This window comes from Mytilinidion resinicola (assembly GCF_010093595.1).
Source record: "Mytilinidion resinicola strain CBS 304.34 unplaced genomic scaffold BDZ99scaffold_11, whole genome shotgun sequence".
Lineage (NCBI taxonomy): Eukaryota > Fungi > Ascomycota > Dothideomycetes > Mytilinidiales > Mytilinidiaceae > Mytilinidion > Mytilinidion resinicola.
The window spans coordinates 508341-523732 of NW_022985447.1; the positions used below are offsets into that span (position 1 = coordinate 508341).

The 15392-nt window shown below is 51.1% G+C and overlaps 7 protein-coding genes across 7 annotated transcripts; 3 read left to right on the top strand and 4 right to left on the bottom strand.

The window, feature by feature from the left end:
* Positions 1–2886: 2886 nt before the first annotated feature.
* BDZ99DRAFT_340777 (uncharacterized protein) lies at positions 2887–3189 on the bottom strand (the record flags this gene model as incomplete). Its single annotated transcript, XM_033714365.1, has 1 exon — positions 2887–3189. A coding segment is annotated over one exon (303 nt), but the record flags the coding sequence as incomplete, so codon positions are not given.
* A 2446-nt stretch (positions 3190–5635) lies between these two features.
* On the bottom strand, positions 5636–6870 carry BDZ99DRAFT_444700 (serine/threonine kinase; the record flags this gene model as incomplete). Its single annotated transcript, XM_033717898.1, has 2 exons — positions 5805–6870; positions 5636–5744 (listed from the first exon to the last, which is right to left on the bottom strand). Coding segments are annotated over exons 1-2 (819 nt in total), but the record flags the coding sequence as incomplete, so codon positions are not given.
* Positions 6794–8307, bottom strand: BDZ99DRAFT_346418 (uncharacterized protein; the record flags this gene model as incomplete). Its single annotated transcript, XM_033714440.1, has 2 exons — positions 6794–7259; positions 7316–8307. Coding segments are annotated over 2 exons (1458 nt in total), but the record flags the coding sequence as incomplete, so codon positions are not given.
* Positions 8308–8889: 582 nt separating this feature from the next.
* BDZ99DRAFT_390044 (uncharacterized protein) lies at positions 8890–10728 on the top strand (the record flags this gene model as incomplete). Its single annotated transcript, XM_033715668.1, has 3 exons — positions 8890–9276; positions 9328–9830; positions 9891–10728. 3 exons carry the CDS (start codon positions 8890–8892, stop codon positions 10726–10728), a joined length of 1728 nt encoding a protein of 575 aa, XP_033575832.1.
* Positions 10729–10810: 82 nt separating this feature from the next.
* On the bottom strand, positions 10811–11246 carry BDZ99DRAFT_41301 (uncharacterized protein). Its single transcript, XM_033716674.1, has one exon. The coding sequence runs from the start codon at positions 11180–11182 to the stop codon at positions 10892–10894; it is 291 nt and encodes a 96-aa protein (XP_033575833.1). The 5' UTR covers positions 11183–11246; the 3' UTR covers positions 10811–10891.
* Positions 11247–11904: 658 nt separating this feature from the next.
* On the top strand, positions 11905–12793 carry BDZ99DRAFT_389125 (uncharacterized protein; the record flags this gene model as incomplete). The annotated part of the gene is made up of 2 exons (XM_033715614.1): positions 11905–12331; positions 12387–12793. Coding segments are annotated over 2 exons (834 nt in total), but the record flags the coding sequence as incomplete, so codon positions are not given.
* Positions 12794–14394: 1601 nt separating this feature from the next.
* Positions 14395–15381, top strand: BDZ99DRAFT_444709 (uncharacterized protein; the record flags this gene model as incomplete). Its single annotated transcript, XM_033717899.1, has 2 exons — positions 14395–14880; positions 14954–15381. 2 exons carry the CDS (start codon positions 14395–14397, stop codon positions 15362–15364), a joined length of 897 nt encoding a protein of 298 aa, XP_033575835.1. The 3' UTR covers positions 15365–15381.
* Between the last annotated feature and the right edge of the window lie 11 nt (positions 15382–15392).

Consider the following 15392-nt stretch of genomic DNA (forward strand, 5'->3'; position numbering starts at 1 on the left):
TATTTCCTAGTGTGATGCTGGAGGCTGTTTCTTACAGCTGTTAGTCGCTTACGGAGGACGGAGTAGCCAATGGATATCCCGCTTGCTGCCCCTTGACGTTCCTTACTGCAGGAACAGGCAAAACACCACGGCCTCGGAAAATGCTAAAAACGCCACGTTCCTCCCGCCAGGAACACGAAACAACTCCCGGGCAGCGGGAGCGGCCCAGGCTTTTGCGCTGACGCCGAGATCGCCAGCCGCAGGGGTGAAGGGGGCCAAGGGTTGTGAAATTTCCCTAGCCCAGAATCGCCTGACCCGCTGCTCAACCCTCTTGAAGCGCTGCTCCCACCGGCGCCATCTTCGCATGGTGAGAGCCAAAGACAACCCTTCTACTCTTCACACTGCGCTGTCACAGCCTGCTGTGCGCCTTTCGTCGAGCGACTGCATGGCTGGTGTGACATGTCCGGCGCCTGGCGAGCGCGCGATTCGCTGTGGCTGACGCTCAAACACTGGCCCGATGCGAGCCTCCTTCATCAATCTCCTGGGTCGCACTGTGCTGCGTTTCCTCGACTCCCTTTCTTTCCACCGCCCCCGCGTCACCCACCCATCTCGGCGTCTGCGCCGTCTGCATCGCCATCCGCTGGGATCACCGTTGCTTGTTCTAGGCTGATTCCAGCCCCGCGAATCCTTTCAGTGCCGTCGAGCGACCCGAGCGAGTCGGAATGCCGGCTGGAATGGCATGCCGGATTCTCGGGTCACGTTCGGTACGCGAGGATGCCTTGAAACATCGTCTCTGGTGCGATGAGTACTTATGTCTATGTATAGACTGGGATGTGATTGTGTCAAAGAAAGGACAAGTGAGGGGCATCGTTCATCAATGCCAGCTCGTCAACCACGGCGAATTCACTTGAGTCAACCTCCGCAGTCAACCTCCGCATCTTCTAGATCCCCACTATGAGTATGACACGCGTATTCTGTAACCTTTTCGGAGAAAGATAGTTTGCGGGTGGCGTTCAATAAATTACTTCAAAATAGCCTTTCCATGGATCGAAATCCTCCTTATACAGCGCACTGTCCTTCTGTTAATGCCGGCTCGGTCTTCGGGTCCTTTCAATAGGTTAATTCAGCTAAGACGCCCAGGATCTTGCGGTAGACTGGAAGAGGCCTGACGCCAGGTAGGCTGTGCTGGAGCTTTGGCGTTCGCACTCGCGTTAAGTCTGCAATTTGCCTTCGTGTCGGTGGATGTGTTGACCAGGAAAATGGCCGGAGCAAATCGATATCTCGCAACATCTTAGCGCCCATCTCGTTGATTATGACGGTTGAGCTGCTGTTAGAGACGAGTCCAGCTCATGCAGCCTCCTCTCTTCTCCTCTCTTCTCTTCTTTTCCCCTCTCTTCTCTAGCCTATCACCATCTTCCAAGACGGTAGCAAATAGCTCTGAATCCAACGTGGAAGCCTCGCTGGATCCCGAACGTTGGCCGAAATGGCAGTCGATTGACGACAAACAGAAAGACGTCATGCATCTGATGGGAAGATACCAGACCAGTTGAAGGAGAGTCGAGACATGCGATGAGGAGGCAGAGCCTACGACGGCACTCGATGCAATCATTCCATGTCAAGGCCCAGATTGCTTCGACAGTCTTGCGGTCAGTTCGTTATTTGTGTCGGACGCTTACTCGGCACAGCTATAGGCATTACGCTCAGGGCACATATAGACAGGACGAAACCTACTATGCCCTCATAGTCGTCCCAATAATTACCAGGCGTAAGCCCTGTCCCTCCGACTCCAAGGACCTCTGCCTCCCACCACCCGTCATCCTGATTCCGCAGCACAACGAGAACATCGCCTTTCCAAAAACCGAGCTCTTCCGGGAGCGTGGCTCGTAGTTGTACAGAGTGCAAGCTAGGAGGCCTCAGCATTGCTGTTTCTCAATTTAACCGAAGTTCGGAGGATAAAGAAGAGGAAGCACGTATCATAGTGTAGGATCAACCGGCTTTCCTGGGTGAAGTGCTTCGGCTCCGTTGCGCTATCACTGCTGCATCCGGCGTAGCTGGCCCACATGATACCAGGCTGTTGTTCTGAAGGGCCAGTGCTGGAGTCGATGGGGCTCGGCAGCATCTAGTACAAGCAGATCCAATTTGAACTCATCAGGCTCAGGCAATAAGATCTCATTCTTGATCACTCCCGCCTAAATCTCCTCCTGTTAATGTCGCTCACAATCTCCTCGGCCTCTTCGTAATCCCGTGCCTCGAAATCATACCCTTTCGTTTCGCCCTCAATTAATACAACGATCTTGAATTCGTTAGGACGTTTCCAATGGACATTGCATTCAACTATGTTTTTACAGTGCACCCTCGTAGTCTTGCTTGACTTAAGGTTGAACGGCAGGAGACCAGGTTTTATCAGTAGATAGTCGTCTAGGTAGTCACGAGTTAATTCGAGGGTGTACTCGCTATTAGGGAGGAGCCTGTTAATGCGCTTCACGGTGTAACTGCGGAGAAGAGGTCCGTCGTCTGTGTCATGTTCGTTTTCTGCTTTTGGATTTGGATGCTCTTCCAGATGATCGAAGACAGTTGGAGGAATGGCTTCTACATTCGCGCTGGACGATGGTTTACCCTGCGTTTTGAGATGAGTACCACATACATAAGAGGGCTAGTGAAGTAACAACTTACAGCTGTACCCACAAGGGCTGTACCGCCAAGTGTATTGTCACGTTCTATCCGCTTGAACGGCTCTTCCATCTTCTGCAATTTCCTCTTTTCGCGCTCAGAAAGCTCGGCTTGACTTCCTCTAGCCATGTCGCGCGCTGTTGTCCGTGGCTGTTGCGCCGGCTGCTGAGGTAGTCGGTTCATGTTTGGCCGGGTTTCGTCACCGGTGAGATTCTCTGCATTCTCGTCGGCTGTCTTGCCAAGCGAAATGGTGCCCTTCACGTAGTCGGCACTCATCTTCTTCCACTCCACGACATTTGGCACTCCAGCTCTCTGGATAGCTTCCTGGGAATCGGGAACGGCTTGTCTGGTCGCTCTGTCCTGTATCTCTATATAGGACAGTGGAACCAAGCCGGGGCCTCCCAAGCGACCGATAGGCTTTATAATAACCCATTCTGGATTAGATTGCGCGACGACGATGACAGTTTCGCCCTCGATGACGTCCACCTCGTCGAACTCTTTGGCTTTGAAGTTGTGTAAGACGACCCCAGGCACCGTGCCCCCGAACTTGGTGTTGAGCGTCCGCTCCGGTCTAACGGTCGAAGTGTCTCTTAACGGTAGTCCTCGTCCCTCCTCCAGCTTCTTCTTCTTAGCCTTCTTCTCCTCCTCTTTATCCTGCAGCCTTTGAAGGTGAGCCTCCAACACGGCCTTCTCCTCCTCTTTATCCTGCAGCTTTTGAAGACGAGCCTCTAACTCGGCCTTCTCCTCGACCTTCTCCTCATCTTCATCCTCGCTGTCTTCCTCCTGCATTTGAAGGTATGCCTCGACCTCGGCCTTCAACTTAGCCTCTCCCAATCTGCGACTTACTTCCTGCGCGGACAAGCGTCTTCCTTGGCTTACTAGTACATCGAATAATTTACCGAGTATATCTAAGGTCCTAGTGTGGTCTACGCCGTACAATATTTCGGCAAAGGACAGTTCTTCCAGCAGTCGCTTTTCCTTCTCCTCCTCATCTTTAGCCTTCTGTTTTTGAAGGAAAGTCTCCCACTCGGCCTTCTCCTTATCTTCCCGCTTTTCCTTCTCCATATCGAGCTGGAAGATAAGATCCTCTTTCTGCTTCTTGGCCTTTGCCGCGTCATCCGACTTCTTCCTCTCATACTCCATAATGGCGCGTTCGCGAGCCTCCTTCGCTTCAGCGTCCTCCTCGGCCTTCTTCTTGTTGTAGGCATCGATAGCACGCTGTTTTTGCTTTTTGACTTCCTGCTCTTGTTGCTCTATCTTCCGAGCATGTTCAGCGATGATGCGTTTCCGCTCCTCATCTTGGTGTTTGGTGTCTCCTTCAAGCCCGTTTTCTACGCAGGTCGGGCACCGCCAGTGCTCCGCGTCTAAAAATGCGTTAGCGAATATGCTGGATGAATTGATGGTCGAAGTAAACAAAGGCTTACCGCCATCGGCCTTAAAGGTACCAGCGTTTCGGGCGCATTGCCGATGTGCTGCAGGAACCAAAATTATGTCAGCTACCCGATCCGCAAACAGCCTTGCCGGCAGAAATACGCACTGTTATTCCCACACACTGCACATGCCAGGTATTCTTCGAACTCTTCGCTTGGATCGTGCTCTTCATCCTCTCCACAAAATCTGCCCCTAATTAGGTTTTTATTTCACCACAACCCACAAATGGCACTTACACGCAGCAGTTGGGATTGGCGTTTTCAGCTTCGACTTCTTCGGCCTCATCGCTCTCTGCCTCCCACTCAATTTCCGCTTCGGATTCTGAGCTCGCTTCTTTCGCTCGCTGCTCTCTCTTCCTCTCCTCTTTCTCCTGCGTCAGCTCCGAGTCCAAATTTTCCTGTGGCCTTTCCCCAACACGTTCTTCAGGGTTGTCTGCATCTATTTCGTCGCGGAGGCTGTCATCGAGAGGATCTAGCCTGGCGTCACTAGAGACTAATGATATTTTAGAGCTTGGCTGTGGTTCTTCTGTAGAGCTAGTCTGCTCTGCTGCTCTTAACGCCTTGCTGCGCTCCCTCGCGCGCTCTTTCGCTGCCGCCTTCTCCTGTGCCTCAGCAATGATACGCGCGCTGCGTTGCCTTAAAGCATCGCCCCTGGCCGGCAACGCTACCCACTTAGGCATTTCCGCAATCTTCGAAGCTATGTGCGCTTGCAGTGCGTCCGCTGCTGTGGTTCTTGGACTCGCCGGCCTGCCGGATGCTGGCTCAGTGGGTTGACGGAATTTGTCCAACAGGAGAGTTGCGTCCTCCAAAAAATCCTTCGTGGCAACATATTCGCCGCTGTTAAGCTTATTCTCCATGGTTACTAGACCTACTGGCCCTTCGATTACATTATAGTAACCATCTTTGCGCGAGCGTTCCCAATTTGAGGGCTGTTGGAAAAGCCATGCGAAGGGACCGTTTTGCATGTCGTCGAGAAGCTGGAGTAAATCGTTGTAGGTAGACCCAGCTTGAGCAGCGCGGGCTAAATCATTGTCGTTACCTTCGAACAACCCTTCATCTTGGTGAGGTCCAGAGGTAGGCCCCGATGGAGTAAGAGGCCGCAACCGCTCTTGGTCATTAGTGTCCTCCGGCGAACTGGGTGTTTTTCCAGTTCCGTCTTTGGTGTCGTTCGGAAATATTTCATTGGAAGGCTTGTCGAGATTGACATCTGAGAAGACTTCGTTGAGATCCTCAACTCGAGCTTTGGCTGTTGGATCATTGGTGTGCGCGAAACTGTCCTCGCCGATAGCGGCTTCGGAGGAGGTGGTGTCGACCTTCAACGATTCGGGTCTCTTTACAGGCACTCCTTCGGGCCCCTGACCCTTTTCAGTTGTTTTTATCGCTCTCTCTTCTTCCGTCTTCTTGATCTTGGCATACAGCTCGGTACGAAGGAAATCGTAAGCTGGGCCAATCTCAATGTAGGGGTGGTTGCGAAGTAACGTGTCCGCGCTAGGGCGTTCTCCTTCGGGCCCCTGACCCTTTTCAGTTGTTTTTATCGCTCTCTCTTCTTCCGTCTTCTTGATCTTGGCATACAGCTCGGTACGAAGGAAATCGTAAGTTGGGTCAATCTCAATGTAGGGGTGGTTGCGAAGTAACGTGTCCGCGCTAGGGCGTTCAGAAGGATCACTTAAAAGCATTCAATTAGCTTTTGGTACGCGGCGACGCTCATTCGGGCCGAAGACTTACATCGTGAAGCAATCGTAAATGAACGCAATGCCTTCCGTATTTGCCTCTGCTGCCACATCGTCGGGTATCGGCGGTGCTAGGCTGGGAGGCATATAGATAGCACCTAGAGACCACGGTCTATCGCCCGCCATCATCTCCAGCACGCAGCATCCAAGACTCCATACATCGGCTTTAGCTGAGTAGCCGTTCCCTGAACTACGGACAACTTCTGGCGCCAGCCAAGTTCCGGCACCTATCGCGGAGGACTCTTTGTCAGGCCAATTACTGGTCCTGGAGGTGTCGAAATTGAGACACAGCTTGCAGGTACCGTTTCCTGTATTAAGCTGTATTTCATCTGCCTCGAGGTTCCTATGGAGGACGCCTTCCGAATGTAGATATGCAAGCGCAGCTGTCGTCTGTCTAGCGAAGCTACGAATGACAGAATCTTCGAGCTTGCCATCTTTTGGCATGAGGGATCTAAGGGAAGAGCCTGTCACGTATTCCTCAAACACTATGAAATTACTTTTGCTTTCCTCTAGACCCAGGATCTGGACAAGGTTAACGTGGTCGAGCTTGAAGAAGGTGTCCTTATCCAGGGCCAGTCGCTTCTGCTCCTCTTTTGATCTAACGGCATATTCTTTCACTACAAGGAGCTTTCCAGTTACCATATTGATGCCTAGATAGGCCCGGCAATGTGACCCTTTGCTTATCATTTGTCCTTTCTTCCACATGAGAGGCGCGCCTCGCTTGTCGGTATCGGTATAAGTGGTGATATTCGAGCTCGAACTCTCTCGTCTCGGTGCTGATGTTTCCGAAGCATTCGTTACACCCAATTCAAACGAGCCTGCTGAGAGTGCAGGACCCCCTGTTTCTTTCACTCTGCCTTCGCTAGAGTCCGGGTATTCTCCAAATCCGACATCTGATGGTGATTCTGGAACCTTCTGAATCGGTTCGCCATTGTTTGAAATGTCAGAGCCGCTGGGGGATCGCGGGGGCGGCTCAGGAAATGATAGAGATCCTTTTGACCCAGAATCTTGCGATCCAAGACTGCGCGCTTGCGGCGCATTACTGCTAGCCTGCGACTCCTCATCTCCGGTACCACACCTCGGCAACGAAAAGCAGGCGATCGCTTCCAGATGATAGGCCAAGTGAGTTTGCATGCTCTCATTCGATGGGAGCTCCACCAAGCAGAATGGACATTTCTTCCGCTCGTCTATCAGATAGGTCTCTGCAACTTCTATTACGTCAGATATCTGCTCGTCCGTCATATCTTCCGGATGTTGCGACCTGAGGTGGTTTCGAAAACCGTCAGCTGATCCAAAAACTGCGCCGGAATGTTCGAAACATTGCCAGACTTTCCGGTGCGCGGATCCTTCGTGTTCAAGCCATTGGCGTCGGCTATTGTACATAGTATTAGACTCCGCACAGTCCGGATAAGTGCACATATATGGCTGTATGTCTTGGATGATATGAGCCCTGGTGTTTGTGAGTACGAACTAAGTGAAATGAATCAAACGCGAGACAGTACATACCTCCATGATCGCCCCGTCCCGTGCCTGGGAGGGCAGAGGACCATACAGTACGGACAAACGAATCCAGATCCGGAAGCTGCTCCCGGCGGTGGTGGTGGTAGATCAACTCCTTTCCCATCAACATTGTACGCTGTGGTAACGTAGGAAACAACAGATTGAGTCTCCAGCAGATCGTCGAGCTTCTTGTCATACATAGTCGCCTCGGTCCCAGAGAAAATGGACCTCGAAAGAACGCTAGGCGTGGCATCAAGTCTGATGAGTCTGTCGCGGAGTGCCTTCCCGCTAGCTTCTGGTGGTTGAGATTGCCGTTGCCGCGCTGACTGAGTTTCTTCATCGTGGTGGGATTCGAAGGGTGCGTGAGCCGTAGCAAGCTTGCTTCCATGCCTTTTCCAATATCTAAATTGCTTACGCCGCCTAGTAATGGCTTGACTCAGTCGATCTATTAGAAAAGAAGACTCGACTTCATCGCCAGAGCTGGACTTCTGAAGGCTGTGTAGGAACTCGGTGACGTAAAGAGAATCATAGGCCGCGTATTGGGAGAACAGCTCCACGCCAGTCTCTGGATCTACCTCGATATATGTTGCAGCTTTTCTCGTCTTTGATCTTGTTGTAGTGCTTCGTATCTTGAAAGAGAGCTTATACAGGTCTGCTATGATGCCGTTGATGCTTGTCAAACGCTGCCGCAGCTCCGATCTGGTAGCAGCAGGCTCATCTTCGGAATCCTCACTGGAAGTTTCCGAATCCTCGTCATCGTCGTCAGAATCGCTTGGTTGAGTTTGCAGTTCGAAAGGTAGTCTCGATCCTGATACAACAGCCACGCTCTCATCTAGGTTGCTTCGAAGCTGGTCTAGGAGCTTGATGACGTTCGCCTGCATGACACTTGATTCTCGAAGGCGGAAGTCCAAGGAGCCATGGCCTTGCTGAAGTGCCCCAAGGTTCCCGAGCCAAACCTTGTAGCGACCGTGGTTTTCTTCGACCAAACTCGGGGGCATTTTTTCGAGGAGCTCTGGCATGATACCAGGTTTGGTAAGCGCTTTGCGCAGATTCCCGAACAAACGGAAACATGCCGCGCTGGCATCATATATGGATGCCATAACGAGTAATAGTGATGCATGGCATCTCCGAGGGGACTCTTTGCGGCGCTTTTGGGCTGTTGTGGTTGGAAAAGGCCCGTCTGGCAAGGCTCTGGTGGGATGAAGGCTGCAGTCTTGATCAAGATAGCAGGGGCTACTAAAGTGGAAAGACCTATGCCGTTTTTGGTGGAATTCTCGTGAGATGTATCTCATGAAGGCCAAAACAAACGAACTTCTAAGGCATTATGCTCGGAGAATCTGTTCATACTGACATGGATCATATGTACAACTTCTTAGGTGGCCGAGGTCGGAATTGAAAGACGAAGTTTTGGTGCCCTATTTCAGCCCCCACCCACGCTTGGCCGAGACGTTACGAAGCAGATCGCCTCTCACATCTCAGCCTTGCCACATCTCAAACTCAGCGTCCCCCGAGTCGACAGCTGGAATGGACATCATCTTACGCCGGTCTCTATCAGTTCTCTGAAATCTGCAGCTGCTACCATGTCAGGCTTCGAGGTTGCCGGCATCGTTCTTGGCGCGATACCTTTGGTGATCGCAGGCCTCGAGTATTACGAAGAAGGCCTGGGGAAAGTGAAAGCTTTCTGGAAGTGGGAAGATGAACTCTCCGAAGCTATTCGCAAGCTTTGGGGGCAGTATAGCTCCTATGAGCTTACCATCCGCGGTCTTCTTGCGTCTATCACGTCAGAGGCCGAGCTCGAGGAAATGATGGGAGACACCACTGGCAAACTTTGGAAGAGCGAAGACATATGCGAAAGGCTTCAGGACAAGCTTGCAACTGCATATCAGCCCTATTTATACACCGCGTCCGAGATAGAAAGGATTATATTAGAGATGACAGCATGTCTAAATCTCAACAAAGCTACCCAGGTAAGGCTATATACCGTATTACATTTACCTTCGATGTTGACAAGAAACTAGATCACTCGCAATGAGCTTGAGGCAGTAGTGATTGCAAACCCCAGAACCATGAGGAGTGGCTCTTCTCGTGACTTCCAATTCCAAAAACGAATCAAATTCACTATGAAGAAACAGAAGGTCAAACGACAACTACAACAATTGGAAAGCTGCATTGCCAGGCTCGATACCTTTACTGAAAAAGCCGAGAAGCTAGAACCATACAAAAGCAACAACAAGTCGAAATTCACAGTTCCTTTGCATCGCATACAGCAATACGCCAAAAGCTTGTACCAAGTACTGAATCGATCCTGGGGTTGTGACGCTCATTCAAATCATGCAATCAATCTCTTATTGGAGCAACGAATGGTGCTTGCGAAGAAGAAAATGAAAAACTTGAATCCTTCGACGGACAAATGCTCCGACGGCATCGCTCGCTTCGTGTTGTCGATTTCAGACCCTTCCTTACCTTCCGGGTGGAGAGATGCTGAGGTCCAGGTTATGGAGGAGTCGGAACTGCCAACCAAGTACGTATTGATGCCTTCTGGTGAATATACTATATACGTTCACGCTCTGACTCGACACAGAAGCAAGAGTAAAGTAACAATCGCAGTTTCCCCGCCATCACCGACTGCTCAGAGTGCCACGGACACCCTCAAGGCACTTAAGGAGATTACAAGTGTCTGCTCAGCATTACAAGACTATCCGTTTGCCACGACATGTCCAAGATTCTACCTAGACCATTCCGGCAAACTCAAAGGAATATTTGGCGCACCGAAGCGACTCACAGTGAATGACAGCGATTTCATGACTCTAGATGAACTAATCCGGGATAGCTCTGTATCTGGTACGCAGAAACTGACTAAGGAAGAATGCTATTTGCTTGCTGTAACGCTGTCGTCTTCTCTTCTACAACTACATTCAACACCATGGCTGCGGAGCCGGTGGAGCAAGCGAGATATCTCCTTCATCAAACTCGCCCCGTCCCAAAAAGGCAACCCTGGAAGCGTTGTACAAGTCAGATATCCCTACGTAACACAAAACTGGTCCCCACAAGACCTTAGCGCTCAAAATCATTTATTCGATGCAGAAGGCGATAGCTCGAAGCTTCTCGCTCTTGGAATAGTTCTTCTAGAAGTCTACTTCAACCAACCCATCGAAAGCCTCCGCGCTGAGACGCCTGGAGGTCTTTCTCAGCCACCGAACGATTATGAAAATCTCAGCATTGCCAACCGCTGGGTTAGACGGGAAAAGGGGAATCTCTCGTGGGCCTTCCAGAATGCAGTCTCGCATTGTTTGAAGTGCTTTGCCGATCCCAACGCCGATCTCCAAGATCCAGACTTTCGCCAAGGAGTGATCGATCAGGTTCTCATTCCACTTCAGGACGAATTGTCTCTTTGGACGGATGGGCCGCCGAGGGGGTAGCGGCATGAAAGGTCGTACCCTTGGCCTGAGTCTTTCTACGGCGTACCGTGCGCCACTTCCAAGCGCGTCCATGCACACGCGCGTTATCAGGGGTACGAGTGCTGCGTGGGTCTGTAGTGCTACATCAAGTGGTGCAGCCACCCACAGCCATAGTGTAGAGGTGCTAGACTTTCATGAACGCAACAGCAGCAGCCGGTTGTGTTGGGATGGACGCAGAGAACATGGTGATGCGAGGAGATAGAGCAGGACAAAGTGACAACGTAATCATGGTCACGTGACAACCAACAACACTTGGTAGAATAGTGGCTAAGCCACAGTTGATCCTGCCCGAAATGATTTCAGTACGGCGTGGCAGCTCGCATTTTGTGCGGACTGTGCTTTCCTTTGCCAAGCAAGGCTGAAGCCTCCTAAGACCTTCCAAGGTTTTACCTGCTTCATCCCTGTTGTACAGCATGGTTGATATGAAGTGGAGTTGTTAGCTTCGAGCTCCTCCAGCAACTGACCACCAATCCATTACAGACTCTTTCCACGTCTGGTGACCTATCGCTAATATCATGCCGCAATATTGGCATACACGCCACAATATTGGCATATAAAGTAGCTTTTCCGGACGCCTCTACATAGGGGGGGAGAGCAGCCTCTTAACCAATTGTTATTCAAGCCACTTCAACATTAGCCCAGAAAAGGAGGTTAACCAGGGTCGACTCAGCTCCCGCGCTGGACCACCGGGCGTGAATAGAGGCTGTATGTATGTTATCAGGACACTTGGGCACACAAGGCTGAGAAAAGCTAATGCAAGGTTAGGCCGGGAACTTGGTGGGTCCCCCAGCGCGCTGCCATATTTTTCATTTATTCTGTACTCTACTCTACCCACTACCACTACGCCTCTGAATCGCTTCGCCGTAGGTGCTTGAAGACAAAGGGACGCAACATACAGCCCTTCTGTCTTGGTGTACATCGAAGATCCGTGTGTCGAGTCCCAGCCTTTGTATCTCATCAGCCTGCCACGACATTACAGCTGCAACCCCGAGTTGACGCGAACTTTCTGCTAGAGAAGATGTTTCTAGCATTGCGCATCACCGCTGTATTGTGTACATTCATAAGCGTCGCTTCTTCAGGTATTGCGTTCTCGCAACCCAGTTTGACTAAAGCGAGAAATCCTGGCGTGTTCAAGCCTGCAATGGAACGACGACGATACAAAAGCAAGACGACGCGACAGCCCTTGCTAGCTGCACGACTTTCACAGGGGACGTGACCATAGCGACTGGCGTCACCGATCAAATTGACGTCGGAGACTTACAACGCGTCAACGGCGACTTCGTCGTAACTAATGTCTCGCTCTTCTCAAGCTTGGGTGGGCCCAGCCAGGAGAAGATTGACGGCAAATGCGTAATGAATGAGGTTCAAGTCCTTACAACACTTAGCTTTCCAGACCTCACCAACGTAGGAGATATCGAATGGAACGCCCTGCCAAATCTTCAGCAATTTATTTTCACAGCTGGTATCAACTTGGTTACGGGGGTCAGGATCCAGTACAGTGAGTTGGATAGTCTGGATGGGCTCAATATAAAGGTGGCGGACACTGTTCTTATCGCAAACAACCGTAATTATACCTTGCCGTATATCCTGCAATCCGGAATAGCTAACACTGACCGCAGGATACCTAAACAATATTTCGATCCCACTCACCAACATCGGTAGTTCATTGACCATAGAAGCGAATAACCCCGCCGTAAACATATCATTTCCTAGCCTGCAATGGGCAAGCAATATAACAATCAGAAATGCGTCTTCAATAGATATGCCGTCTCTTAATTATGTGGACGATTCTTGGGGTATTTCCTGTTGCGACATGGAGGATCTTACCGTGAATACTCTGAGTGTTATCAAAGGGGCCCTCGAAATGCACAGCAATACCTATCTCAGAAAGGTCTCAATGCCCAATATTCTGTCGGTTGGAAGCCTGGCAATTCAGAACAACACCGTGATTGAATCGATCAATGGGTTCGGCCAACTTGGTACAGTAAATGGGACTATCGAGTTTGATGGCGATTTCAACAAGTAAGTGCTCGAAGAGTTCCGGTATTCTATCGCGTATTTATTCGTACCTAATTGCCGAATAGGGTTCTACTTCCAGACCTAAAGAGAGCAGGCGCGCTCTCAATTAGCAGTACGAAGACCGCTCTGAACTGCTCGGCCTTCGATGACTATCTAAACGAAGGGGTTCTGCAATCCTACATATGCAACAGAGAAGTGCACAAGGCAATTGTTAGTCCGTCGACCTCTGTCTCCCCAAGCAAATCATCTTCTGTACAAAAACCTACAATTACCAAAAAAAGTCTCTCCACTGGTGCGAAGGCAGGGATAGGTGCTGGCACAGCTATTGCAGCTCTAGCCTTGCTCTTTGTCGGTAGCTTTCTTCTCTTCCGGCGACATAGACTGCGAGTTCAGCCCCATACGCCTGATGAGTCTACCAAACCTGAACTCGACGGGGAGGATCATTGGGAAAAAGCCCGAGTCGAAGATTCTCGAGAGTTACCCACTGGTCAAGAAGCTGTGGAGCTGGAGGCTCCACATCACGTTAGTGAACTCGGCTAAGCTGTCTACTACTAACTATACGTTCTGCGAGTTCGTACCCTTGTAAGATAGTCTTACAAAGAGGTTATCTTTCCTATCAACCTAGGTTTTAGGCGCGAACTTAGAAGGTGTAGAGCAATTCAAGACTTACATGCTGTATACTACTGCTTCTTCCGTCTCTGCGACAGCAGCTCCGAGTATTTATACTACTCTAGCCTCATCATCCGCAAACCCTACATCATCCAGTTCGCACAGCCTCTCCACCAGAGCATCTATAGTGATTGGAATGGTCGTTGGAATCGCTGTTTTGACTATAATAATAGCGTTAGTATGGCTACTTCTTCGAAGAAGAGGTCGAGCATGCGCAGATATCCAGCAAGTACCGGGATGCCCACAATACCCGCCAGAAGAAATGGAAGCGTCCCACGAGACGCAAGAGCTGCCAATCTCATATCCAACAGTTAAATATGAAATGGCCGTGCCACTCTCGAAGCTCCATGGGGATGTCGTGGTTGCACCAGTTCATTGAAGACATGTGTAAGAATTAGGCTCACAAGCGACGTTTGGAACAATGTTCTCAGCGACACCGCAGTACCAGTGGGCCCCCGGATATATCTTGAGAGCTGTTTGAATAAAGCCTCTGGGAATGATGCCCATTTTGTCCATGAAAGCCACCCGGGGGCCGGAATCAATGCCTCCGAGAGAAGCCACTAAAGCCTGAAGACGTATCAGAGCCCGTCAACCATTACGAATTGAGCGGGTGTTGCCGGACGAGAGTGGTAATTTACCGTTACTCCTATGATAGCCTTCGATACTTCTGGATGTTCGGCGACGAATGCGGCAGCCTCCAGATCCGGCACGTTCATATGCAAGTGCGCCCTGCGCAGATCAACGCCAACGTTACTCGCACACTCACCCCCCCCCCCCCCCCCCCCCCCCCCCCCCCCACTTCCCTCGGAGTAATACCTTTGTAAGATTGATCCGGGGAGCGGGTCCGGGGAACCTTTAAGAGCAGAACACCCACATATCAAACCACCGCTCAACACCACTACTCCTCGGATCTTGAAACCCTCCGACGCCATCTCCACCATGGCCGCCTCGACATCCTCAATCTCCAGCCCCCCGGCCGTGGCCAAACCAAAAGAGAACCGTCCATTCTTCCTTTCCCCTTCCGCGTTCGCCAAATTCGCCGCAGCATGTGGTCCTATAGCCATCACTTTCTTTTTTATCATGCTGCCCGCCGCCAGCTTCCTGCCGCCCATCTCGCCGTACCGCAGCGCCGAAGCCGTGGCGCATCACTACCAGCGCCATGAAACCGGGCTTAAGGGCGGTATCGCGCTGATGACTTTAGTCGGTTTCTTCTTCCCCATGTACACGTGCGCAATTGGGGGCCAGATCTCGCGGATTCCCGGTGTACCCACCACGGTGCTGAATGCGCAATTGCTCGGTGGATGTCTCGGTGGATTATTCCTTACACTACCGGCGTACTTCTTTGCAACGACGGTGTACAGGACTGATCGTGCGCCGGAGCTGATTCAGCTATTGAATGATCTTAGCTGGATCTTTTTCGCCATGGTATGTTTTTCACTTGCACGAAACAATCAATTTTAAGCTCTTTTGAAAGTCGACACGCTGACGTCTCTGACAGCCGTTTGCGAGTCTACTCTGCCAGGACGTCGCCTTCAGTTGGGCAGTACTGCTAGATCGGAGAGAAAAACCGCTGTACCCGCGCTGGCTGGCGTTCCTGACGACGGCGCTGACTCTAACTTTCTGGCCAGCGCTGGGCGTTCATTGTGTGAAGAGCGGCGCGATAGCGTGGAATGGTGGTTTAGCATTTTGGACGGTGGGCGTCGGAGGAGGCGCCCAGATCTGTATTATATCCTTGATGACATATCTGGCAGCTGATCGAACGGATTTGCCGAGTGAGGTCGACATCAGAGAGGGAGCGTTTCTGAGTGAGGAGGCATTGAGCGGGAGATTCGTGACCAGAGACGAAGTCGGGAGGCTGGTGGAGAGATTGGTAGCAGAGCGGACAAAGATCGGGAAAGAAGCCAATTAAGTAGACGAAGATGGAATACAAAACAAAT

Excerpts from the sequence above, each read along its gene's own strand:
- BDZ99DRAFT_41301 (XM_033716674.1), bottom strand. The coding sequence starts at position 11,182 with ATGCTGTACAACAGGGATGAAGCAGGTAAAACCTTGGAAGGTCTTAGG.